Genomic DNA, 27,160 nt, shown 5'->3' with positions numbered 1-27,160 from the left:
TACAGTACCCCTCACAGAATCACCTCCATTGCAAACACCTAGCATCTGATTTTTGATAAGTTATGATTGTTAGACTTGGCTTTTGAATCAGAAAATAAATTCACGCGTTACAAATTTGAAAAGCCTGAAATATGGGTATAACAGAACATACATGTGCCTAGTTGTAGAAACATCCTAGGTACTCAAAGCTCATATTGTTTTATTAAACAGAAACTTAATGAAATATGCATATATTTGTTTTTACTACTGAATCTGTGTAATAAGCGTTCTTTCTGTGGGTCCACATCCTAACTGTATTGTCACCCACTGTTTGCTATTGCAGTTATCTATAGTATTTGTCAGGACTTTGACATAGACTTCCCAGCTATGTACGCTTGTGTAGGCCTCTGGAATAGCTTCTTCCTGTTCCTGTACTCAGCGTTTGATCTCAGCGTGTTGATGAAGTGGTCAACAAGGTAGGCTGATCTCAAATATCAATCTCAAGAAATATCAAAATGTCAATCTCTGTCAATTATTGGAATAGAGGAGGTTTAGGAGGGGGAGACTATAGATATTGTTTCTCCCTTTCTTCTCTGTGTGAAGGAATCAAGGAAAATGATTAAAACCACTATACCAGCTGAAGGTCATGAATAAAGTATTTCAAGGTCAAAACTATGTTCAAGGTCATTTACAAGGTTAATGTTATAATTTCAATATGGTTGCATGTTGTACGTCTCATGATTAGAATATTTATTCTTAGAATAAAAAAGATCAATAAGCAGATACGGATCGATCTAAATATGTGACAGAACTCTCGTAAATATTTGTAAAAAGAAGATTGACACATCTCTTAAACAGTCTGAAGCATTGATAAAAGGAAATAAATGGAATCAATCAGGGAATTCTTGTTTATTTTCAACAGACATGACAACTATTGCAGATGTTAGACTTGTGAAATAATATACTGGTTTTTGATTTTTTTTTTAGATCCTCTGAGGAAATTTTTGCGTTGTTTATATCCATCGCATTCTGCGTTGACGCTTTCAAGGATGCTGTCAGTAGTAAGTTCTTCTGCAATTGAAATTTTATTTTAAAACCATTGAAATGTTTCTTTCATCTGATCTTGAATTTGCATGTGAGTGAATTTGAGAGGGATAAACTGTTGGCAGATCGCTATAACACAGCTGTAGCAGACAAGACATTAAGAGAAAGATTTCTTTTGAACACTTTCTATCTGACATAAGACATGTATATTTAAATGGCACAAGAAAAAAACCTAAAAAGTTAAAAAAAATTATTTCCTTTTTAAATAAACTCAAACATTGGCACATTAACATTTGGATTTTTTCAAATTAAAGGTACATGTATTTGTAAGCACAGTGACTTTTTTTACAATGTGGACACAACTGTTAGTTAATTAAGTGATTTTATTATCACAATATAATTAAAATTCAGTGTTTGTGAGTAGTCATGATTTTGATAAGATTGAATTCATTGGCATGGTTCCTTTTACTATACAGACTTTGCAGCCCACTACAACATTCCAGCTTGTTCCATGACGACCACTGCTAACTCAGCAGTAAACTACTCCATTACATCGAATCTCACAAACTCTGTCGCCTCTGTCGTAAACTCAACAGCTCCCCCTGGTGGTTGCGAGAGGGACGTCAGTCTTCTGTATCTACTTCTGTTACTAGGGACTCTGTGGCTGGGTGTCACTCTGTATAACTTTACGATGACGTAAGTAAATGAAAATGTACTCCTATAGACTTTATTATTTTGTGACATTCTATTTTTGGCTAGGTTCAATGTTACAAGGTTGTTACAAATATGATATAGTCTGCTTAATCAGTGACTGGATTAAAACATATTGAAAAAAAAAGCTACATGTTATGTAAATGTTGATAATTTTAGACCGTATTTGAATGCTGGGAAGCGAGAACTGCTGGCAGATTACTCACTTCCTGTTGCCGTGGTGATCATGAGCTTCTTTGGCTCCTACATTTTCAGGGATGTACAGTGTAAGTGAATCTTATTGACTTAACATCATACAAAATTTATCGGATCCTTTAAATTAGCAAAATCATTAGATTACCATATATCAATTGATGACAAAGAAAATTGAATGCTGAGAGATAAAAGTTGAATTATCAGCTTTATATATCATTGTGCATGAGGAGTTACTATTTTGTTGCAGTGGATAGCAGTTTTACTCCCCGCGAGTTATCGTTGGAGGTCTTTAAGGTGGTCCCCTTCCACAATCTGTCTGTGGGGGCGGTGTTTGGAGCTATGGGGCTGGGCTTCTGTCTGTCACTCTTGTTCTTCATGGACCAGAACATCTCAGCTGCTCTCGTGAATGCTCAACAAAACAAGTAAGTGAAAAAAGCATCAATTATATATACCAAACAGTTACTGCTGCATACACATAATCTGAAAATAGACTTGCTGCAAAGTACATGTGTGTATCAAGTACAAGGACATACACAATCTTGACTGACAATATAAAGCTCTTTTTAATATTACATCATTCATATTTTTAGAATACACATGTACTAGTATTGTTCCGAATTTACAATTTCTACAAATAAAAATCTGATGAATGATTGATAGATGTAAATCAATGTAAATTCGAATGACCAAAGTGTGGATTTTACTTTGTTCCGTGATAAATGTAGCCATATAAGACAGAAATCAAGATCAAGTCTAAAGGTGTTTGTACTCTCTTTGTAGGTTGAAGAAGGGGACTGCCTACCACTGGGACCTGCTGGTGTGTGGTGTAATCAATGCTGTCCTCAGTCTGCTGGCCTTCCCCTGGGTTCACGCCGCTCTGCCCCACTCCCCCCTGCACGTTCGAGCCTTGGCTGATGTAGAGGAGAGGGTGGACCAAGGCCATATCTACCAAATGTAGGTCAATCCACTCTTTATAAAGTTACCGAATCAGCCTTTATGTTCTGTAATTTTTGATTATATAAAGAAGCTTTGCAGGAGATAGAAAATATTGTACAGTTACCTGGTTCTTACATGTACATGTACCGATATTTGGTATTATAATTTGAATGCAAAATTAGCTACCATGTATAAGTCTTGTAATAGATTATGAATAAAGGAAACCTTCCATGACTTGTAGAATAAAATGTGACTGTCTTTTTTTAAAGTATTGTGCGAGTGAGGGAGACTCGACTAACTGCCATCTTCTCCCACATTCTGATTGGTCTGTCACTACTGATCCTGAACTACCTGGCCTATATTCCTACCCCAGTGTTGTATGGTCTGTTCCTGTACGTGGGGGTCACTGCTTTGTACGGGAACCAACTGTTTGAGCGCATCATGCTGCTCATTACAGAACAGGTACATTTCTCTAACTGATGTTAATTCCTTATCTTATACAGGTACTTCATTCTGTCATTTTGTCTCTGATTGCAAGAATATATCATATATAATCAGGAACACAAAAAATTTGTGTAATATTATGACTGTCAGAAAAATATAAGCAGTATTTTAAAATTTGTGAGGTTACTTCTTGCAATTTTACCTGAACAATAAATCCTCAACTTTAATTTGGAATCAAAATCTAAACCAGTTAAAATTAACCAGTATATTCAATTTGTATACATTTTAAAAAATTCTAATGAGCAAGATATTGATAGATAATGCAACAATGTTATCATCTGAGATTTTAAGCATACTACCTGATACTTTTTCATTAAAAAAATGTGATCTTCATCAGAAAACATGAAAGAAAAATTGATATGCTTTCAGAGTGCCTACCCACCAAACCACTACATACGACGGGTCCCCCAGAGGACGATCCACCTGTTCACCGTTCTCCAGATGGTGCAGCTGCTGGTGCTGTGTGCATTTGGCTTCACTCCCTACCCCTATCTCAAAATGTTCTTCCCAGTTCTCATCTTCACACTCATACCTCTCAGGTAAGGCAGGTCAATGACCTTGACATTTCATAAGGTCAATGTCATAAAGTGTCAAATTTTTAGTTCCCCCCTGAACTGAAACTTTCTGATCATCTTTTGTCTATCTGTCTGTTTTTAACTGTTACTAACGGTTATTTTTTATCAAATGTACATGTTGGCCATATTCCTTCAAAGAGTAAATAATTAAACTGGACATACTTTTTCTCTGAAAAAAAAACAAAACTTAGGGATTAAACATATAACTGAACTTGATATGAAAGTAACATTATGTACAAATCTTCATGTTTTTATACAGTGACAACAGCCATAATATCTTCCCCCATTTGAAAAAAAAAATCAGAAAAACTAGTTTACTTCTTTTAGTTTTAAATTGAATGATATTGCTATTTCAGCTATGTGGCCCGTGGGCCTCTTATTTAATTTCTAAAAATTTGATAGGAAAAGATTTTTACAAATTGTTTGTCTTGTTCCAGACATAAGGTCATTCCACGGCTCATTCGGCAGAAGTTTCTGAAGGCTATTGATGGTCATTAGTCCAATCAACAAAGATTGAAAATCCACGGTGTCTTAAAATTTGGTTCCCAAAGATGCGCCATTCAGAGATACTCCAAGGTCACAATGAAAGTTGTTGTTAGCATAAGCTTTTAGTCTTTTGCATTGTTTATTTTAATTTATGCTACTTTGATTTTTAATTAAGCATCAGGAGTGATTTTATTACCTTGTCTTGAAAGTACTTTAAAAAGACTTCAAAAATGTCAAGGATGATGTGATATGCAAGGCCAATTTGATGGCAGTTTTTGTTTATTTAGGTCAGTTTTAGGACTGCTAGTAATTTAGTGACAGTATAGACTCTAGTCAGAAATACAAGATTTTTACATGTACTGATATGTTTTAGTTTTAACTGTTCTCCTTTGATGTTAAGTTATTTTGAACTTTCAGTTTAGCTTGGTCATACATGTATCATTTCACTCTTTTCTTTGTGAAAACTTGAGTTTTAAATATTATTTTCCACATCATTAATTCAGAAGAGCTGAAAGTGTATAATTCAAAGAGTAATATATTGTTTGAGATTAATCATTCATTTTCATATTCAAATCTGAAGAGAAGATGGCAATATACTTAGATCATTGCAATGTGGCAGATGTCTATTTTGTTAGTGAGAGCTACCGTAGTTTCCTCTCCAGATGCAGTTTATATACATTGTAAATAATCAACTTTTAATTTTAATAATTGTTTGAGGTGATGAAGTGGTTTGTTCTGTTATTTACCATTAGATTTTATTTACATGTTGATGCTGGTCATATACACTATGCTTTGACTTTTCTTAGCATATACAAGATGCCGTCACTAAATTTCCCATGGCCAGTCATTTTACCATAACACTGTGTATACATGTTTATCATTATATTTAGTTTGTTTTTATATGGTTGAAACTTGCAGCTTTTTAAAAAACTTTTTAAATAATGGCAAATCCAGAACTAATACATGTACTGATAATTGCATGTTATGTGCCATGCCTATAATGATAAATCGTAATTGTCATGTTCCATGATTCTACACTGTTAAGTCATGTATCAATTAACATGATTGTATAATCATGACATTTCTGATTTAATAAATCATAATTTAGTAATATTCCATGTATATATACTGGTAAATTGTGTATTTTGAGACACACATTATATTTATTTAACATGCTTATCATGTACCATGTTTAAATACGAGTAAATCACTGCTGTCAGTCATTGGTGAATATGATTAGGTTTCTTGCCATGTTTCAGCGCCAAATATAATGTGTTGATATGACAAATTCTAATTTAATTGCCATCTTTCAGTAGAGTAAATCATTTGGGTCATTAATAAACTTGTTAACAGTCCGGCACCATTCATGGTTATATGTTTTAGACTTCAGTAGCCAGATTCCATGTTTTTACTGGTCTTGTTTTTTTATTGGAAGATTTTTTGAGTGTTAGAGTTGTGTTCACTGTAGCAGTATTTTTATTGTTGAATTTTGTACAAGTCACAAGCTTGACATACACAATGTCTTTCATTATCAAAATAATTATTCAGTATATACATGTATACATACATTGATTTCTATTGATATATGGGTATGGAAGTGTCTTGGGTTTTTAAGCAAGTTTAGATGTGTGGATTACAGTTAGTAGTTCTGTAGAAAAGATTTAGTTGTTTTATATTTTACCATGATTTGTGTACACATGGATTGTTAATTACGGTCTTTCAGGATCACAATACGCAATTCTGCATACAGGTATATATACCGTGTACACCTATTGCGTGATATCAAAATGTGTGAGTTTTTATTACTAACGTGAGGTTGATCCTCCTTATATGTATATATATACTAATATGGTTTGTGTGTGAAAAAATACCACAAAAGTCTAGACCAATTGGTTTACTATTTTAAAACAATTATGTTGTAATATGTAAATGATTATCTGCAACAACAAAATAAAAAATGTAAAGTTATAGTACCAGGTATTTCTTTGTTATCTTTGGGATTTGAAAGTTGTGCTATGGTACAGTGTGGATAACTCATTTGTTAGCAACTCTGCTTTAATTTTCATTACCAGAAAGATTTGAGCAATTAATGTGAAGTCTGAGACATTCCTTCTTCATTTTAAACAGCTTTATACCTTGTATTTATCACCATCAACTTGTCTTTGTGTAACAGTATCAGTTACAAATTTATACCCGAAAATAAAATTAGAAAAAACACAACTTAATATGCAATGTACTGTTAGTATATAAATTTTATTGGCAAGCTCTGATGTTTTCTTCTCCTTGCTTGAGGCTGAAGAGATATCAAAGAAGGTAAGCCCTAGTCTACCTTCCCCCTTTTTATGTCTGTAAAATGTTAACAATCAACAACCTATCCACCTCCCCACACACAATGACACCAGCATCAACTTTTGTGTATGAAGACTCCTCCTCCCCCACCCCCTAGGTCACACTGTATGTATGGAGACTAGTGCTTCCTCTTCCGCCGCTCCTGGGTGGGTAGTTGGAGGGGGAGGGAGAGGGTCGCCCATCGGACTGAGGTACTGCCCTCTTCTGTCGTCATCTTCTTGACTTTTGTTGAACAGCCAAGAATCTGACAATGTTTGTACAGTCTGTTTAAAACAAAATTCACATGTGAACATCTTAAACTTTGAATAATTAAGCATAAAAAAGAAGCAATTTTACACTTGTATGTACTGTAAAAATTTACTAGTAACTAAATTCTATCTATGGTATATTTATTTTTTCTACTCTATTTTGATACAGCAAAGAGTCTCACGTCAGAGTTTGCCTTAAGCGTTTTGACTGTAAACTTGGGCCAAAGGAAAATTTTTCGTCACCACAATTAATCAAAGTACTGAAGTACTGACGGGAGTTGATTTTATCGATTATCATTTATTTTAAAATCAATTTATCTTGCATGGCAATTAGTTTCTAGTATCTTGTATTTGAATTACGCACTTTTTTATAATATGAATTTTTAGACTTTTCCGACAAGAAACCCCATATGAATCGTGTTGTGTAATATTTAAAGATAGATTTCAACAACTAGTATGTATTAGTTATCGAAACAATTCTAAAAGTTGTATGGATCCAAGCACTATTGATATCGAACTCTAGTCTCATTTAACTAGATGCTCGGCTGTCTCCGTTAACATTCGACAAGCAAGAGAGCCCCCTCTCTGCTTGTCGCAGATTTACGGAGACAGCCGAGCGTCTGGTTGAACGAGACTATATTAACTCTGGCGTAGGAATACACGAGACTACAAAAATGTCTAAACTGTTCAAAGTATATAAAATTTGACTATTTTCAAAGTGTTTAATGATAAGTTTCCTTGAAAAACAATGCTTCGGCATACATTACATCGATTTTTTTTCTATTGTTTTCAAGAACTTAGTCTTGTCAGCATTTATGATTTGTACTTAGGTCCAAACACTGTTTCACTTTCGGTTTGCCAGAGTAACTGCATAGGAGAGTTGATTTAAATCAACTCCCAAAAACCACCACAGATGAAAGACCTTATAATATGTTTTCCTTGACATTTGGTTTGTCTATCAGAACTGCTGTTTATAAGCTTTGTGCCACAGACAATTCAGATTGATATAACCCTGAATATATGAATGGTTCCATTTTTTGTCATCTTACATTTCATGAGATTTGCTGAGATCAGTCTGAAGGTTTGTCAGCTCCAATGAAAATTCCTCCAAAAACAGACAGAGGACCAGTATGTGACACACTAGTTTATCTTTTAGTCTGGCAGGCATGATTCTGGGGGAAAAAAATAACAGTATTCAATTCTTTGTTTTAAAACAGAAAGAAAAGCACAATGCAAGAAGTTAGCGCAACAAAAAAATGTTTAAAATAGTATTCTACGTACATTTTCAAAATTTAAAATTGTCAACATTAATTCAAGCTGATGTTTCCAAGCAAATTCAACTACAGCCTAGCTGTTAGTAAAACTGAATTATTTACATTTCTCAGCAGACTCATTGCCAATGCCAAGAGAAACAATAGTAAGTACATTGTATGCCAAGTTATATTCATAATCATTTTCACCAAAATATTACTCTGAAAATCACTCAGTATTATTAAATAACTTTGTCTCTTTAGCATTTGCAACAATAGTTAAACTTTATAGATATTCAGTGAATTCAAGGTTATATAAAGCTTTTTAAGTTAGAATCTGAAAATGTTACATATACTACTATCACATATATGATTTCATTTTCCTAAGCCTAATGATTGTTCTGTGTATGACAATTTCAACGAGAGGGTTCCTAAAATTGTAAAATAGGTCACTTTCTGATTCATTCCCCCTCTCGTGTAAAACTGATCACAAATACATGTAGTGGGCTGGCAAGGTTGGATCTGATCTGATCCTTGTATACCTCTGACAACTGTGGGTCAGTACATCTTAGGACGTGCCTCTATAAAGAAAACACTGCCACTGTTAATTACAGGGACTCTTTGAGTACCTCTGTTTGCTGGTCCCACTGATTGTCTGTGTAAATCTCTTCAGGAGATGGTACCGGACATGATCTGGCCAGTCAGTGGGGAGGGGATCTATAAGAAACAAGGTCAATACTACCGTAGATTCTTCATTAATGCATGGAATTAATATAAGCATAAAATCATGAGAACAACTGTCACACATTTTATTATCTCACTTTTATTAAATCTTCAGTTACAAACCATATCAAAACTATATTCTTTCATTTTAAAACAAAATGTGGAATAGCAGAATGAAGTACATATATACTTGCATAAGATAAAAATCTATAGTTACAGTACTTCTTTGTCACAGTATCATTTAATACTCTAATGCAGTCCAATCATTGAAGAGCTAGATTTTTGAAGTTGCCCCCCCCCCCCCCCAAAAAGCAACAAATCAAAGTCATTAGATGTATTAAGTTTATTCTTGCTCCTTTAACATGCAAGATATGTAGAGTTGTAGGAACATTTCATAGAAATTTATCTAACAAAGCACCTTGAATTAAACTAATTAAAATTAATTCTGTAAAACCTGAATTTTTCTTACTCTTACCAGCATTTGTATTAAGTTGGTATGGGATGCCTTTCCGTATTGATGTGGATAAAAGTACCTATATTTGAAATACTTTTCCCATTGTCGAATTTTAAATTTTTTTAATATTTGACCAAAAATGTTTTAAAAATTGTTTGGATAGGAAAAAATCATAAATAGCCCAGCAAGATTTAAACTCATAATTTTCAGATTCATAGGTAATGTTCAAACCCCATTCACTATTCTGTTAGGTAACAACTGTCGAGATAAACAGTTATAGAAAACTACACTTGATTTTATTGATTCTTTATTTTGATTGGGAGTGCAGCACAATATGTGTCCCATATCACCTTAAATAATGCTTGAGCCACTTGGAACTATGGCTGCCACTGATTCGTGAAGAAAATTATTATGTCTGAAGCTCAGCAGCCAGGCTTTGTTTGTGATCAGCTTACCTTTATCCCTGAGCTGTTTTTGCTTTAGGTTGTGCAGGTGTATCAAGTAGTACAGGTACATTATATAAGTCGCTTGTTCTGATCGGCGCTCTTCTGTCTTTGGCATTCTTGATAATAAGGACAATATCTGTTTAGGATACCTATACAAAAAAAAACAAAGAATGTTAAACTTAACCACAACAACATGTGTTAATTAGTATAGAGTGTACATATTTAAACATCAAATAAATTTTTCTTTGATCTTGTACTTTTCTTCTGAATCAGAATTGCTACTTTAATTAAATTCAAAGTCTGATATTACTAAAAATTGTATACCAACCAACTTGGCTGCATTCCGGACACATTTATACTGGTTATGAAGACAATAACAAGTTTGTGACATGAGAAATAATTGCTATCTTAAGAAACAATAAACTTGTTGTTGTCCTCATATCCAGTAGATGGATATACAGTGTATAATATCAACTTATAAATATGTCAAACAGATTATTGTGTATATCTTCTTTTACAGAGGAAAGGGGGCAGCAAAGCTTTTTCTTTTCTGTCAATATTTATGAGAGCACAAAAGTCACTGTCAAATATATTGCAGTAAACCAGTTTTACATTAGATTTCCTTACTTATTTTCCTTTCTCCACTGTTGGATGGTGTCTAATGTAGCATCAAAGAACACTCCCGAGGCCTCTGCTGTAGCCTGCTTCTCATTGGGGTGAACAACTACAGGTAAAACAATTGAGAATTGGTTGCTACTATCATTGTAATTACACAAGCTATGATTCTAAGAGAGAAAAAATTACCAGAAATACATTTCAATCCTCAAAACAAAAGTAGTTATTTAAAACCTACTGTAGTTGATATCGTAGACCTCCCAAGCTATTCAAAACTTTTTAAAACTTACTGTAGTTGACATTGCACATGTAGATCTCCCTAGCTATTCAAATCTTACTGTAGTTCATATTGTAGACCTCCACAGCTATTCAAACTTATTAGTTGATGTGGTAGACCTCCCTAGCTATTGAACACTTACTGTAGTTGATATCGTAGACCTCCCTAGCTATTGAACACTTACTGTAGTTGATATCATAGACCTCCCTAGCTATTGAACACTTACTGTAGTTGATATCGTAGACCTCCCTAGCTATTGAACACTTACTGTAGTTGATATCATAGACCTCCCTAGCTATTGAACACTTACTGTAGTTGATATTGTAGACCTCCCTAGCTGTTGAACACTTACTGTAGTTGATATCGTAGACCTCCCTAGCTATTGAACACTTACTGTAGTTGATATCATAGACCTCCCTAGCTATTGAACACTTACTGAAGTTGATATCGTAGACCTCCCTAGCTATTGAACACTTACTGTAGTTGATATCGTAGACCTCCCCTGGTGTTGTTGCCTTCTGGTTAATGGGAGGGGTAATGGAATATTCTGTATTGGAATCTGTCACTGTAAAGTCAAAACAAAGGATACTTTTAAAAAGTTGATAAATACTACCGGTATTTCCTCAGCATGTGAGTGCTTATTCATATTTCTAGAACTGGTGTATGGTAGACACTAAAACACTGAGAATCTTTAAGTATTTTAGAATTAAAACCTTCCATTATTATGTTGAAATAATGACAAATTACAATGCTAAACAAATCTCTTTCTCTGTTTTTTTCTCTACCCCCCCCCCCCCCCCCCCCTCCCCATCGACCATATTAAGACTGGTGTAACTAACATTGCACGGGCTCGATGCTGGAGGCCTGACTGAGCACGGAACTCATGGCTTTGTCCAGGGCCTTCCCCTTGATCTGGTTCTTCAGCCGAGACTCCAGGGCCCTCTGTTTCTTCTTGCTTCCAAAGGCACTAGTCAGCATATCATTCTACAAAGTGCAAACACACTTATGCAATTTGAGTCATGCATTTTAGTGAACAGCTTTTGATTAATTATACTGGTTCCTTCATTAACTCAAACTTGATTGTACCACGCAAATTGGTTGGGATATAATAGGATCTGAGAGTCATACAGAGGTTAGAATACACTGTACATCATAAACAGTGCTTGCGACTTCCAACTCATTTAAACATTGTGATGGTGTTCAATTGTCCATTGCTTTCTAATTTATTTATTTCTTGTCTATTACAAAGTCTTTGATTGCTTTAACTACTTGATTTGGTTCATTTGTTATAAATGTTTTTCACAGAGCAATGCAAATTGTGGAGTTTTTTACTGGTGCATGACCAAATGATATACATTGTATTAAAATATTTTCTTTCCCACATAAAATGAATATTATAAAACACTGTCCCTTGTACCTGTTTTTTTTCACTAAAAAACTATCTATATATAGACATCTAGTTCACGTTCCTCTTTGTTTCTAGTCCACGAGTTTTAGTCTTACCTTCTCTACAAAGGTTTTTTCTGTGACAGTTGACGGGAGGGAGAATGTTTCCACTTCATCATCAATATCTAACATAATTTAAACCAGAAGTTCTAATCTAGTAAAGTAAATTACAAAAATATTCAGATATTAAACAATACAAACAACTTGTGAGCCCTGGATGAATTCTTACGGAGACAATCTCATGTGAAGGTGATATGTTCAAATGGAGATAAAGACAGATAGCAAATGTGTGCTTTTTGGTCTAAAAAAGACACCACAAGTATGTTTCTTAATCATACTGCTCATGCAATTCCTAGACTGAATGTTTATCAGCTCAACAAACTGATCTTTTTTTATCATTTCTTGATTCTTTTGTATGCATTGCCCACTCTAATTTTTTTCTGCTGCCGAGTCTTTTCTACACTGATTCTACACTGATTTATTAATTTTGTCACGTTTTCAATTTCCATAGACCAGGAGTAAGTTGTCTTACCTGAAGGTTTTGGGTGCATCTGGAAGATTTCTGCATCACAGATTTTCATTTTCCCTGTTGTTTTATCTAACACACCCACATAATATCTACAAATTACAACAAATTATTAGTTATGACAAGTATACACAAACATGTGTATGTATGTAAAATAGATTAAATTAAAGTCATACTTGCAATTTTGCTGCATTGTGCTGGCTAGGGGACCATAATTTTGGCCAACGTAAGACATGTCAGTGGTCTCCGCAACCTGTGTATGATTAAAGTGGGGAAATTTCAGTGCAAATTCAATGTTAGAAATTACTTTGCATACAACTGCAATTTTTCTATAAATCAAAAACTTAATATTCTATATGCATAAATATTATTCAGTGATGATAAATTTGCCTACTGCCATTTTAATTTCTTTCACAATTTCTTGATTTAACATAATTTGCTTGTTAAAATATAAAATCTAGACTGGTTATAAAACATCAAAGTTGTATGAAAATTAGTAAGCATTTAGAAATATATCCAGTGTAGTTGTCAATATGAAGTCAACCATACAGTTCAAAAAAATAATTCCTGTATATCTTTCCTTAAACATCTGCTTAACGTTTCCATTTAATTGAAATCAAATACAAATGTCACTATTCTAATCCGATCAGAAATGTGAAAAAAAAGTTTAACTTACCAACATCTTTCTGTCCTTTAATTTTTTGTTATTCTGATCACCTTCAAAGTAACCAAAATGAATTCGTCTTGTGCACTTTTTATCTATTCTGCCATTGGTGAAATGTGCTGAAATGATTCATTGATGAAATTCATCATAGACAGGTTGGGACCAATCTCCCAAATGGGATATAATAGCCCGTTTGGGATATAATAGCCCAAATGGGATATAAATTTAAAGTGCAAAATTTTTTTTTTTTTATTTCAGGTTTTTTAATATAAATCTGCATCAATGTGAATCAAATGCAACATGTTTTGGTTAAGAAGTTTTTTTTATATGTCTATAGTTTGTAAGATTGATCCCCAAGAAGTTTTGGATATACTGAGGGATCAATCTCTGTAATAGTACAGCTACAGAAAAAGTTGTTTACTAAAAGTTGGTGTATTTCATCTATTCTAATGCAGATTTATATCAAAAATTTCAAAATCAATTTTTTTTTCATTTTTTGCAATTTAAATTTATATCCCATTTGGGCTATTCTATCCCATTTGGAAGATTGGTCCCAACCTGATAGATATATTTTCATGTTAAAAGAAGTGCATTTTGTATATTAGAATTGTAAATTACTACTTCAATGCCTAAAAGGTTAAAGTTTAAGGGGGGCATAGGGAAAACCTGTCATGTTTTTACCTTATCATAATATCAATTTTATTTAGAGCAAAATAATGTTTCAAGAAATAACTGTCATACTATACTAATTAAAAGGCCAACAAACGCCTACCGGTAAAATACATTTGCCTAGATAATCCATATTTCGTCCTTGAAACATTTTTTACATCATTTGATACTCCAAACAAGTCAAAAAAGTATTATACATCATAATGATGGTGGGTCTATTCGGTTGGCTCCAACACCAGTTTACATGGTTTAGGGATGTTTATGATAAAACTACTGACTTACCTAAAATGGCTTTCTCGTCCTCGTTGTAGGATAGTTTTGCTGTTGCCATTCTACAAAATAATTGTTTAAGGCCTTTGAAATATGACCCTGATTTCGTATATTTGTTAGAAAATTTAACATGTGCTCACAGCCCCTGTGATGTGCTCTGCAAAAATAATCACCGGATATTTTGTCAACGTGAAGAATTTCAAAGTATTTTAGATAAACCTTCCAATTTCCGGAAAAATAATCTCAACTGTTACGGTACATACATTATTACTTGTATGTTGAAAGTCTTAGAAGTAACGATATGTTTTGTCTTGAATGTCCAAGAATTCTGGACTTTCTCAGCAAAAATTGATTTGTTGGTCTGAAGTTCATGCATTGTAAATAATAACACGTTTTACCCTATAGCATATTTTACCAGAAATTAGTCCCATGTGAGTGTACTCTAACCGTTAGTCAAATATACAGTGTATTTATGCCTTTCTTGATTTTTTTTTCAATACCATTTACTAAATTAAACACAAAAAACAAAATACCAATACAAATATTATGCTTTTTAAAGGAAAAATTCATTTTTAAAACGAGTTTTCTGTTGTTCTCCAGGTAAGCATTGCCATTGGTTTTTTAAAGACTTAATGTTAAAATGAAGCTTTGTGGGAATACATTAAACTGTTAAAAGAAATATCATTAAAAAAATGTTAGAAGAACACGACTTTTAAATTTAATACAGAGAATAATGCTATCCCGTGGTTACTTTTGAATCCATATATTGGTGCATTTTGATATTTTGGGATGACCCCCACAAGAACTATTTAAATATAAGGTAGAAAATGATATTACTAATCAAATATTACAAATCATAACAATTTTAAGAAAATTGCTAATGTAGTATTTTTTATTCTGCTCTTATTAAAGTGCGGAAAAGACAATTTCCTATGTTACATTGTAGATTTACTTGGAACTTCGAAAATGTACTATGTAAATTACATAAAAAATAAAGAGTTTTGCTATTGTGGTGTTTACGCCAAACCCCCCCCCCCCCCCAAATCGGCCTCCTGATAGTAAATATAACCTCCCACATTCAAACTTAGAGATAGGTGAAGCAGAGTAAGAATTCAATTAATTCAAAAGTTAAATATATTCTTGTTATCCTTGGCCACAATATATCAACAATAACAAATTGGACAAGTCCTTTGTGAGATTCCATGGTGCCTTAAAGTTTAAATGTATGACATATTTGTTCAATTTTATTAATTTTTTCTTTTGCAAGAATAGTGATTTTTAACAAAACATACACTGTGGATGGACATGTATTTAGTACATATATTTACAATATACGACAGAAAGGGTGAAAAGAATGCTAAAGCAACACAATAACAAATCAAACTGTGTGATTTTTGTTTTATTTGAAACAACAAGATAGATGTAGATTCCCAAATATATAGAAATATAAATATAAAATCAGTCATGATCAACACTGGCAAAAATAGACATATTCAAATGTGAACTACGTATGAAAAAATCACATATAATACAGAAATTGCAAAAATCAGCAATTTTTCTGTTTTTTTGTCTATTTTGGGAAGCAATCAATACAAAGTATTGTCCCTTGGTTTGATGACAAATAACCCCAGACACTCTTCAATTACTGACCTAAATATACAGAACTACCCACACAATAACTTATTTGATTTGATATATCAGTCATTTATACCAATAATAAAAAAACCCCACAATCTTTTCATCCACTCAATTCTTAATTGTCTTGCATTGGTATATGAAATGCATGTAATGTTGATGTTATCAAAATTAACAAAAAAGAAAATTCATGGCACCATTAACTTAACGGTCTCAAACCATGGCCAATATGTACAATCCTCTACTCCCCCCTAGAGAGAGCTATGTGGACTCTGGACCATGACTTGAGACAATGCATTAACTTCTTAATTAAAATTTTACTACATTATTCACAATCCCCCCTTAAAAAAAGAGGGTCATTTTGAATATTGCTTTTGCCCCTTTAAAGTTTATGAAGTTCAAGGTAAAGCTTAATTTGTCTGTAAGTGGTACAGGGGTTAAAGCTGAACATGAATCAACTGTACAGGAATTTAACAATGGATTAGCTGTTACCATAAGACAGAAAGATAAATCTTCATCCCCCCTCCCCTAACGCAATGAAAATAAAAAGGCAGCTTTTAAAAAAGGATTTTTTTCACAGTTCCTGGGTTTTGATTCAGAAATATGGCTAAAAAACAAATTTTTAAAGTCATGTTTGAAACAAAAACATCAACTCCATTTAACATTCAAAAAGGAACAGTGAATCGAATACAATCAATGCATCATATCAATTGACTTTATAACAAGCCTTTTTCAAGTTGAAGCTAATATTGTATTCCACACTTTGATGTCTCATTTAAATTATGTGTTAAAAAAAATTAAATATACAATATATCAAACACTTCAAATTTTTCTTGATGAAACTTGGCCTGCTTCTCAAAATCCATTGTATGGATAACAGTGGAATGGAATGTACCTCGCATTATCTAGACATATACTGTAAATGTTTGACCAGTACATTTCACATAAAAAAGACTTCAAAGAAACCGTGCATAGACACAAAAGATGTAAACAGACTGAATGTCTGAATCACTTATTGATAATTCATAACAAAATTAAGGAATTAAAGGGAATGATATAAACTTAAGGCAACAAACATTAGCAAAAATAAAACAGGTGAGATTGTACATAGCTTAACTTTTGATGGTAACTTAGACAAATTGAATGTACATGTATTTTGGCTAAGGTGAATGAAGTATTACACTATATACTATAAAATATAACCATCGATCTAAGACAGTCATGGGAAAAAGCTAAAATGTACTTTCATATATAAATGGAGTAATAAATAATCAAAAACATTATATTAAAAAAAATTTAAGTACCCAGTGCATGAAATCTAACGCACAAAATTATTTTAAATAACATCATCGGTGTAAATGATATAAACACAAAACTTACAGGTTTTGTTTATATTATAAATATGCACACTAACAAACAATTAAACAAGTACTGAAAAAAACATGTAGCACCCATTTACAATACACAAGCATTATATTCAAGGGTTAACCTACAGAGCCCTTTAGCACAATTTTCTTAATAAATTAATAGTCAGCAGAAAATACATCAATCTATTAAAGGGGCATGGTCACGATTTTGGTCAAATTTTATTTTTATGTTTTTATTATTTACAATGCTTCAGAAATGCAATTTTAAAGATCAAATTAAATTTGAGAGTAATTCGTAGAGTTATAAGCAAGATACAGGGCTCACAATTCTTTGTCATATAAACAAGGCTCGTGCCCTGTTTTTGTTTACATAGGTTCAATATACCAGCAAAAAATCTTTTTCCAGCTTATTTGTCTATCTTTTTATTTATTTTAAGCATAGATAAACATTTCCTAACGTTTAACACATTCGTTTTAGGTTTTAAACTGAAATTTTTACTTCAACGTCTAAAATGTAAACAAGCGCTTTGTTTACATAGCGAAGAATTTCAAGCTCTGTAACTTGCTTATAACTCAACGAATGACACTAAAATTTTGGTTGCCTATTAAAAATGCCTTACTGAAGCATTATGAACATTTAAATCGGAAAAATATATTTTGACTAAAATCGTGACCATGCCCCTTTAAAAATACATCTATTTGTTATCCTGTAAACTCAAGATCTCCATATAAAAACAAATCAATTGGACCACAAGGCAGGTTAATTAAATATTAAATACATTGTACAGTAGAGAAGAAGAATACATCTTCTTATTTTATTGAAAAGGTGACATCCACAATTAAACAAAGAGTGCAAATATTCTGTTTTTAGTGCTTGCCGACAAACGTCAGACTTAATACTGATTTGTATGGATAACCTTTTGCAACATAAAACCTTCTATTTAAAAAGAGATGTACATTGTTTTTCATATCCATTGTTAAATAATGGACTTATTTTTCTTTTTGAAATACATATAGATATAAATCTTAAGATGATCCCATTGTCTAGAACTCTTACGTTTCATATAGGTAAAAGTGACTCTTTACTAAGTAAATACTGTATGAAGAACAACTGCCATTATTTCACAAGATTTATCACTGTGACTTGTTCGATCAAATAACTGACAAATGAAAAATTCAGCAAATAATTTTAAGTGAGTTGTAAAGTATTAAAAGTTTTGGGTGTATCAAAACAGGGAAAGTGAGTTAAAATACACAGAAAGAACTTAATCCTTAATATGAAAGAATTAAGTTATTGCAACTAAATGAACAGTTGAGTTGGTCTTGTCAATATATATGTAAATTAAAGAAAGCAATAAACAAAAATAATTTCAACGCTTCACCTAAACATAAATAAAAAAAAAAAAGAGAAGGAAAAAATGTAAATTGCATATATGCATGAATTTCTTAACACAACTTTCAAAGTCATGACCAATATCCATTCAAAAAAATTGCATCAGCAGCACCAGGGGCCAACTTCTTCATTAAATTTAAAGTACAAGTAACTAACGAATAAAATAATAATTCATTTATAAATAATACATGGACAAAATAAACAGATCCTAGGTTCTGCTGAATATGAACAATAATTTTATATCCATGTGGGTATGGAAAACCAATATCTACATGAATGTTAGAACAATATAGAGATTTGGGGAAAATGCACTTCAAATGATTTCTTGGGGTTACACTAACCTAAAATTTGATGAAATTAAAAATGAATCAGTGATGTGTTTAGGGCTCTATATTATAGAATAGCCAATGCAAGAATTTATCCATATCAGAATAAACAATTAATAAAACCAAAAGTAGTTCCCTATCTACGAATTATTCATGCTCCACGCATTCAAAATGGTCAACTATCAACTTTTTTTTCTAAGGAACCCAATTGTGGATTTCTCCACTCTTATACACAACATTGTCTACTTAGCATCCCACTCTTTGCGGACTTCGTCTTCGTGGACATGCTCCACTTTCCACATCTGGGTCTCTAAGGTTTTATCACAGGGGTTCATGAATATTTCATGTCTGTCAGAATCACAGTCTAAACACTGATTACTTATCACATGGTAAATCTGCTGCGTGTCCTACAAATAGGAAAAAACAACTTGAATGGGTGTAATCTTGTTCATTTCTAACTGTAAATGATTCACAAATGATTGCTTTTTAACTTTGGTATTTTCATCAAAAGAAATCATTCAAGTCCTGTTTTAAATTTCAACATCGTCTACAAGCATAATTTCACACAACAGACAAAAATTTCAAAAAGATATCATAAAACAGCTATGGAGTAACCAATATAAGACATACTTACTATATTATATTTAAACCTCTGATTGCCACCCATTCCATGGCAGTTGAATAAAATAACAGGTGCTTTCTTAATAGATTGAGACACATCAAAGCAGACAGTTCTCTTCCCGGGACGAATGTCCTTATGCCAAGTGAACTCAAATTGCTAAAGAGAATAAGATTTTTTTTCTAATTATTTCTTTCAATAATTATCAATGCAAGCATTGCACATTTTGGGTATCAAAAAAAAAATTACTTTCTTCCATCTTAATCAATTAGAGATAATTATTAATGCAAGCATTGCACATTTTGGGTTTCAAAAAAAAAATTACTTTCTTCCATCTTAATCACTTAAAGATACAGTCATAGAGGATAAACTACATGTATGTGTAGGCTAATGAGATATATTAAATCAAATATGTCTACATTTCATTCTCTTCAACTTTTTAATTTGATTTTTAGGAACAAAAATAAATGGACTTTGTTGTGTCAACTTACCTGTTCACCGCCCCCTTTTCCATCCTTGAGACAAGGCTGAAGGTCAAATCTTTCATTTTGACCTTTGTACCTTGTGTCTAGACACATATTTGCAGCTTTGTTGCGAACCTGACAACAAAAATAAACATGCATGCAAAAGCACATGTATTTTTTATTCTTCTAAAATAAAAGAATAAAAACAATTTAAATGCACTCATTTTCTACTCACCTCTCCACTGGCAAATGGTGGGGGCTCCACAGGGGGGTAAAATTTGGGTAAATCAAAGGCCACCTCCTCCATGAACCACTTGAATGATTTACAGTGAAGTTTGTCCCTGATGGCCTTCTGTTCAGACACGTCCCCAGGGTCAATGTTTCTGTAGTGAGGCCGCCTCTTGTATAAATACTCAGCATATTCGTCCATCCAGACCTCCGCAACTCTTCTGTAGTTCTGTTTATAAATCAAGATAAGAACCTGTTAATCTGACAACATTTATCCCAGCTAAATGACTTAAAAAAATATCACCAATGTTAGTTTTTAAAAATTGGTTTGCTGTCTTTCAAGATTTCTCTTAGTGAAAAATGACAGGTACTATAAGCTGAAAATGAAAAGATATTCTCTTTATTACACCTTAACGCAATTTAATATTCTCAAAATTTGCATAAGTGTATTGAGTCATTAATTGAATGATATATTTAGCTTTCAGCCCTACCCTTCCTACAAAATCTCCAACCCCAGGATTGGGGAATGGAGCAAACTTTCTATAGATATGTCCGATTCTGGAGCAAGGGGCATCCACCATCATTCCTCCACACTGCCAGAGCTGGAAAAACAGAGCACAAGTCACTAAATAACACAGGCTAAGGCACAAGTCACTGAATAACACAGGCTAAGGCACGAGTCACTAAATAACACAGGCTAAGGCACGAGTCACTAAATAACATAGGCTAAGGCACAAGTCACTAAATAACACAGGCTAAGGCACGAGTCACTAAATAACACAGGCTAAGGCACGAGTCACTAAATAACATAGGCTAAGGCACAAGTCACTAAATAACACAGGCTAAGGCACGAGTCACTAAATAACACAGGCTAAGGCACGAGTCACTAAATAACACAGGCTAAGGCACGAGTCACTAAATAACATAGGCTAAGGCACAAGTCACTAAATAACACAGGCTAAGGCACGAGTCACTAAATAACACAGGCTAAAGCAAAAGTCACTAAATAACACAGGCTAAGGCACAAGTCACTAAATAACACAGGCTTAGGCACAAGTCACTACCATTTAATAACACAGACCAATGCAAAGATATTTCAGAGATTTATTGCTTAAAACTGATATTACCAAATAAAACTCCTTCATATATCATCAATAAATTATATTCAGCTTCAAAATGATCATGTATCATCAACATATCAGGCTAATATGAATACATTGTATATCAAAATGTAAAAAATAAAGTCAAAAATTTACTTATCATCATTTTGGATTTTTAAGAACATTAAGATAATATTTGTAACAAAGTCTTAGAAGAAACACACATTATATAAGTACATGAATACACCAAAGTTACCTTAAATGAGAGTTCATACTGTTCTCCTCCCCAGATATCCAGCCCCGGGTCATAACCTCCCATCTCCCAGAACCACTTGGTACTTATGGCAAATAGCCCACCTGCCATCACTGGGCTCCTACAATACCCCAAATACAGAATATATTGTTACACCTTATAACATGTATGCATAAAACATTGGTTCTATACGTACAATTTACATCATTGTATCAATAACTATTAATTTGGACCTTTTCAGTAATTATTCCTAAATAAGCGGGCACTGGTTGATTAAACCTACTTGAATGGTTCGGCAGGATGTTTGAGATCTTCCTCCAGAAGAGGTAGGCGCTTGTAGAAGAATTCCCAATCAAACGCCCCCCTCGCTCCCTCATCCTGAGCCCGATACGCAAAGTTCTCAAAGTCAATGACATCAATGAATGGGCAGACAACTGTTTTGTAGTCCTCTGCTATTGGCTCTGTATAAATAAACATGGACAATGTTTTGCTCTTAGTATCTCAGATCATTTCTTATATTTACATACTGAAATATAGAACAACAATGCTCTTTCTTCAATAGAATAACTTTAAGAATTAGTTATTCAACCAATCAGTATCTATATCATTAACTTCTATGTTAAAACTAGAAGTAATTTCTTTCAATGTATGGAATAACAACTCTAACAAATCACATTCTTCACTCTGTTAAAGTCTACAGTATAGTATATACATTTGAATTTATGCTACACTTCAGTACCTATATTTGGCTCCCATAAAAACATGCACCTACGTACACCTTTTAAAAAATCAACACTTTTCTTACCCAGTAAGGGAGGTAACCAGTTGATGTTGGCCTCGCAGTGTGAGTCTAGGAAGATGAGAACCTGTCCGGTGGCTGCCCGGGCCCCAAGCAGTCTGGTCCGGATCAGACCCTCCCTCTTCTTGGCTCTAACCACCTTCACATTGGTAAAGTGTTCCTTCACATAGTCATCCAACGGCTGCTTGCAGTGCTCTACAACACATATTGGTACAATGAAAACTTTGCAATTTTAAGCATGACTATACACTAAAATTTGTCTCGTAAAATTTGGTTAAATAGCCAATTCACGAAGAGGAACTTTCTTGGGTCCCCAGCAATATTCAATTTCTTGTGGAAATTACATTTATGATTAACTTTGATTTAACAAATTTAAGGATATAGCAAAAGCAATTTGTTTCCGATACAAATAATACATCTTTTGAAGAATTTTTTTATATCCCAATAACTTAATAAGTCATTTCCTCCTTTTTTTTTCTTTTTTTTTTTACATCAACACAATTTACAATTAGGAAATTTTAGTTCTTAAAATCAAGTTTTGGAATTAATATTTCAATGTGCATATATTATAATGTGTTAGTCACAGGGAGGAAAACATGATGTATATTTGAGAATTTGTGATCCCTATTATTATGAATATAAAATAGAGAAATTACATAGAAAGAGGGAAGTGATTGTAATGTATTGTTTGATACCACCAGGTGTAAATAAATTCTCATTTTGTTTTACTACCAATACTAGACCATTTTCACACCACTGAACATGGTAGTTTTGATTCAAGTAATTGTTTATAATCTAACTAAACTGGGCATTATCAAAATACTTGGGAAAATTGAGGAAAATCTTGGAAAACCACTACCATTTTAAGTCACCACACAGCCTTTGATGATTATATTATCAGGAAAACAAGCCTTCAGTTAATAGACATGTTATACATGTGTGTATTTATGGAGGCTTCCACTCACTGGGTTTTCATTACCTATCCACTTGTATCCACTACAAATCTGTTGATACATGTACTACACATCTTACAATGGAAAATTTCAAGGGCATAAGAAACAATATTGTTTTCTTTAAAAAGAAAAGAAATCATTAGGGGCATGAACTTAAGAAACTATTTTTATCCACTAGCCTATAGTGCTTTAATAATCCAGTCATGGTTGGTGCCACATTGTCTGATCATCCACTCACCCTTTGAGCTGTAATCATCCACCAGTATCACCTCGTGGATGAGGTGTTTAGGTGAGCGATTGAGCACGCTCCACGCCGTCCTCAGTAGTGTGCTCCAGTGCTCATTGTGGAAAGGAACAATTACACTGGCATTCATCAGATGGTTCAGATACTTCTTCTTCTTACAACTGTTAACAAGAACCCATGATCAGGATCATGTTTGACTGTACATGATTAACATGTGATTAATATCTCAGTGTTTGACTGTACATGATTAACATGTGATTAATATCTCAGTGTTTGCCTGGCTTACTTACTCAGAATGACGAATGTCTTTGAGAGATCTATGCAGCGAGATTTTATCGCTGGCATACGCATTGAAGCCATTCACTTTGTACAGGTCTCCTTTCTTTTTCTCCTCATCGGGGGAGAGTATTAAGGCCTGACCCTGCTCTCCTGGCCCTGCATCAATGTATAGCAAGAACATACAGTTTGGATTTCTTTTTTAAAGCTTAATTTCTCTATGTAACATTTGTATATTGATTTCTTAAACTTTTTAACTTAAAGTGTTGTCATACAAAAAACAGCATTATTTTTGGCTTATTCATTGAGCTGAACTACTACTACGACAGTTGAAAATAAATGAAATATCACATATCTTACGAAAAATTGTGTGTTTCAAGTTAAAGCTAAGTCACACTAAAACTATATAAAAAAGGTTCTGTTAAGGAGTTTGTCCAAATTCTATTTCTCTTCCATTTCATTTCAAACATTTACTTCATACAATTACATTAAAAGAAGGAGATAACTGTAAAAGATTGAGGCAACTTATTAATTAAACTTCTTACAAAATGTTATTTATCTTTCTCATAAACTCAAGGAGATGAAAAATACTGATATCTGGACCAATATCATATGCTAGAAGAAGTCACAGCAGAACTATAAGCATGTACAAATAGTTTTCTGTAAAATCCTGAAGTTGAGTACAAGTACCTGTTCTTTGTTCATCCTCCGCGATTTTTTTATAGTCATGCCAATCAATCTTTTTTAAAGGATCTCCTGCATAAGGATTCTGAAAACAATCAATCTTTTTTAAAGGATCTCCTGCATAAGGATTCTGAAAACAATCAATCTTTTTTAAAGGATCTCCTGCATAAGGATTCTGAAAACAATCAAACTTCTTAGTTATGGTAATAACTGCTAGTTCAAATTAAAACAGCAATTCAATTTTGGCCTGTCTATTTCATTGCTGGTCATTGAGCCATTATCTAACACTTGTAGAAATCAACAATTTATTAATCCAGTTCTAAGCTAGGCTCAAAGTCTTACTTCATTACCTGATCAAAACACATACTTTGTTTACTTCTAATGGTGAAGGTGTAAACAGGGACGTATATACTAACGGCATAGGCAACATCTACATTCGCAATGTGTTTACTTCCCAAACTATCACGCGAGCCTTGACAAGTTTTTAAAACTCTGTTTAATCCCAGTAAAATATGTTGTTTTTTATTAGATTATTTATTTCCTCTTGTTAAAAGGGATAGCTTTTTCATACATTTTAAATCACATGTAGTTAACTTATTTAGATATAAAGAAAATAAGCATCGATTTTACGTACTCTCAGAAATGGGGCAAATAATGGGTCTCAGGGTTTTGAGAACTCCATCGTAATTATGATCAGATCAGGGTTATAAAGTAAAAATAACAACTCTAGAATAATTTCAAGATAGTTTTTAAAGGTTTTATAACGATAAATCGGGTAACATCATAGATATATTAACGATAAATCGGGTAACATCATAGATATATGAAGTTTAAAATGACATACGAAATCACATACCGCGTGATTTGGGCGAGACTTCCGAGAGTTGCCTATCCCGTTACTTTATACATACCTAGTGTAAACAAGACACAAATGAAATGAGAATTATGACGATTTGAATAGTTTTTTCTTTAGAAACAGCCAAGTGCTTATGTGAGTAAAATAATAAGTAAAACAAACTCATTTTTTCTTCTTTTTACCTTTCCGCTTTTCTGAACTTTCGGCAGTACATTTCGGGCATCAATATACAGATCTGGGGGTGTATCTGAACCAAATAGTTTCTTTAGAATAAGTGGTCCCCCTAACACTATGACACATCCCACAATCAAGTACTTCAGCAGAGTCACCGTGTTCCTCCTCATTCTCCTTGTGTTCACTTCACTGTAACAAAAAAAAACAGCATGTTCAATCCAGCAACATAGTTTTCAACAGTTTACCTCCCCTATTAGTATTAATTGCGTTGGTTAACAACTGGTTAAGGGGTATTGAGGAGTTAATGAGGGAAGTTGAAATGCCTTATTGTAAAAATAACGAACAAAAACACAAAATTCAAATAGGCATTATACACCCCCCCCCCTTTTTTTTTGTAAATCCCGGTTTTAACGTGTCTAGCAGAATTTTTATCGATATTTGAGCACTTTGTAGGAAAGGTCCGTTTAGATTAATTTAGAGTAGCTATGTTTTTCCATTTACCATCTGATTAAGTACAATCTAGGCTGTTTGCAAATGATATTTACAAATGTGTCAAAAGTTTGAAAGATTACCACGTACAGAGGAAACCATTTTAGTGACCCCGAGGTCAATCTCGTTTTCAGCCTCAACATATGTTACAAAGTCAACAACGGTGGACAAAAATAATCCGATATAGATAGATTATTATTATAGATTATTTGCCGTAGGATTATTGACTTAGTCACTGCAATGTACTCGTTCATTCTATGCATTTTTCTATTATGGATAATCTGAGAAAAAATATAGATTTAAAAAAAATAATTGTACACCAATGAAGCATGTACATTGTAATCAATTATGTACCACGGACATTATTACGTTATTCATGTTATTCAGAGACATAGTATTTATATCTCTGCGTTATTCTTTGAAATATTTCATTTTCATTTATTTCAAATTCGTTCATTTATATAATTTCAAATTTGTATGTACATTCAGTGTATTTTGACATATTTATGTATGGTGTTTAACATAAATATATAGAAGACACTGTATTGAATGTATAGAAACATACATATACATGTATATACTAATTAAATGTTCATGTCTGTCCTAGCTCTTTCAATCATCCAACTCTTTCCCTCTTGTATACATGTATGTTTATATATTGAATGTTTTTATGTGTACATTGGATGTTGTATGTACAGTCTTCATGTTGCCCCTTGAGGGCCCTTAATTGGTTAATAAAGAAATTGAAAATTGAAATTGAAATTGAAATTATGTGTTATGCATAAATATCTAATGCCTTTTCAAAAGAAAAAATGATTTTTAAAAAAATATAGAAAAAAGTAATCAAAACTGTAGCATTTATCTCCCTTTTACCTTACATAAGGAATCCAGGAATCCGTCAGTCCTCCCCACTGAACAGCGTCTGAAGCAAAT

At 33.1% G+C, this 27,160-nt stretch overlaps 3 protein-coding genes across 13 annotated transcripts in view; 1 reads left to right on the top strand and 2 right to left on the bottom strand.

Annotated features, from left to right (window-relative positions):
* LOC105319731 (solute carrier family 4 member 11) overlaps positions 1–6,403 on the top strand; it is a 29,215-nt gene extending 22,812 nt beyond the window's left edge. For all 8 annotated transcript variants that reach the window (XM_066074942.1, XM_066074945.1, XM_066074943.1 and 5 more), the window contains 9 exons: positions 323–455; positions 967–1,040; positions 1,500–1,719; positions 1,894–2,000; positions 2,177–2,351; positions 2,710–2,883; positions 3,135–3,327; positions 3,739–3,908; positions 4,382–6,403. In XM_066074942.1, the coding sequence (XP_065931014.1) occupies positions 323–455; positions 967–1,040; positions 1,500–1,719; positions 1,894–2,000; positions 2,177–2,351; positions 2,710–2,883; positions 3,135–3,327; positions 3,739–3,908; positions 4,382–4,442 (1,307 nt within the window). In that variant the 3' untranslated portion in view covers positions 4,443–6,403. The remainder of the gene's footprint in view (positions 1–322; positions 456–966; positions 1,041–1,499; positions 1,720–1,893; positions 2,001–2,176; positions 2,352–2,709; positions 2,884–3,134; positions 3,328–3,738; positions 3,909–4,381) is intronic.
* A 254-nt stretch (positions 6,404–6,657) lies between these two features.
* Positions 6,658–14,552, bottom strand: LOC105319729 (DNA-directed RNA polymerase I subunit RPA49). The gene is made up of 12 exons (XM_011417371.4): positions 14,380–14,552; positions 13,441–13,547; positions 12,941–13,017; positions 12,771–12,856; positions 12,296–12,363; positions 11,632–11,776; positions 11,271–11,357; positions 10,528–10,624; positions 9,910–10,049; positions 8,907–8,994; positions 8,077–8,199; positions 6,658–7,042 (listed from the first exon to the last, which is right to left on the bottom strand). The coding sequence occupies exons 1-12, from the start codon at positions 14,426–14,428 to the stop codon at positions 6,898–6,900; spliced, it is 1,212 nt and encodes a 403-aa protein (XP_011415673.3). The 5' UTR covers positions 14,429–14,552; the 3' UTR covers positions 6,658–6,897.
* Positions 14,553–15,750: 1,198 nt separating this feature from the next.
* On the bottom strand, positions 15,751–26,441 carry LOC105319733 (putative polypeptide N-acetylgalactosaminyltransferase 10). 4 transcript variants are annotated; one of them, XM_066074938.1, is made up of 13 exons: positions 26,318–26,441; positions 25,747–25,927; positions 24,715–24,838; positions 24,039–24,183; positions 23,743–23,909; positions 22,558–22,746; positions 22,036–22,213; positions 21,756–21,873; positions 20,891–21,001; positions 20,407–20,628; positions 20,199–20,306; positions 19,723–19,866; positions 15,751–19,495 (listed from the first exon to the last, which is right to left on the bottom strand). In XM_066074938.1, exons 1-13 carry the CDS (start codon positions 26,368–26,370, stop codon positions 19,331–19,333), a joined length of 1,905 nt encoding a protein of 634 aa, XP_065931010.1. In that variant the 5' UTR covers positions 26,371–26,441; the 3' UTR covers positions 15,751–19,330. The 4 variants fall into 4 exon arrangements, with proteins under 4 accessions (XP_065931010.1, XP_065931008.1, XP_065931009.1 ...); XM_066074936.1 differs by having other exon boundaries at positions 26,240–26,385; XM_066074937.1 differs by having other exon boundaries at positions 24,715–24,793; positions 26,240–26,385.
* Between the last annotated feature and the right edge of the window lie 719 nt (positions 26,442–27,160).

Source organism: Magallana gigas, chromosome 2 (genome assembly GCF_963853765.1).
Source record: "Magallana gigas chromosome 2, xbMagGiga1.1, whole genome shotgun sequence".
Classification (NCBI taxonomy): Eukaryota; Metazoa; Mollusca; class Bivalvia; order Ostreida; family Ostreidae; genus Magallana; species Magallana gigas.
The sequence above is the reverse complement of the archived record's forward strand: the minus strand, read 5'-3'. Positions and strand labels throughout refer to the sequence as shown.

What these genes read in the sequence shown, in the direction of transcription:
- LOC105319733 (XM_066074936.1), bottom strand. Translation starts at nt 26,370, where the DNA reads ATGTTGAGGCTGAAAACGAGATTGACCTCGGGGTCACTAAAATGGTTT. An exon ending in AGATTGTACTTAATCAGATG is followed by an intron (nt 25,928 to 26,239) that starts GTAAATGGAAAA and finishes TTTTTGTTACAG; the next exon opens with TGAAGTGAACACAAGGAGAA. An exon ending in GAAAAGGGGGCGGTGAACAG is followed by an intron (nt 19,867 to 20,198) that starts GTAAGTTGACAC and finishes TATTCTCTTTAG; the next exon opens with CAATTTGAGTTCACTTGGCA.
- LOC105319729 (XM_011417371.4), bottom strand. Translation starts at nt 14,428, where the DNA reads ATGGCAACAGCAAAACTATCCTACAACGAGGACGAGAAAGCCATTTTA. An exon ending in AAAAAACCTTTGTAGAGAAG is followed by an intron (nt 11,777 to 12,295) that starts GTAAGACTAAAA and finishes TGCACTTTGTAG; the next exon opens with AATGATATGCTGACTAGTGC. An exon ending in CAGCATCGAGCCCGTGCAAT is followed by an intron (nt 11,358 to 11,631) that starts GTTAGTTACACC and finishes TTGACTTTACAG; the next exon opens with TGACAGATTCCAATACAGAA.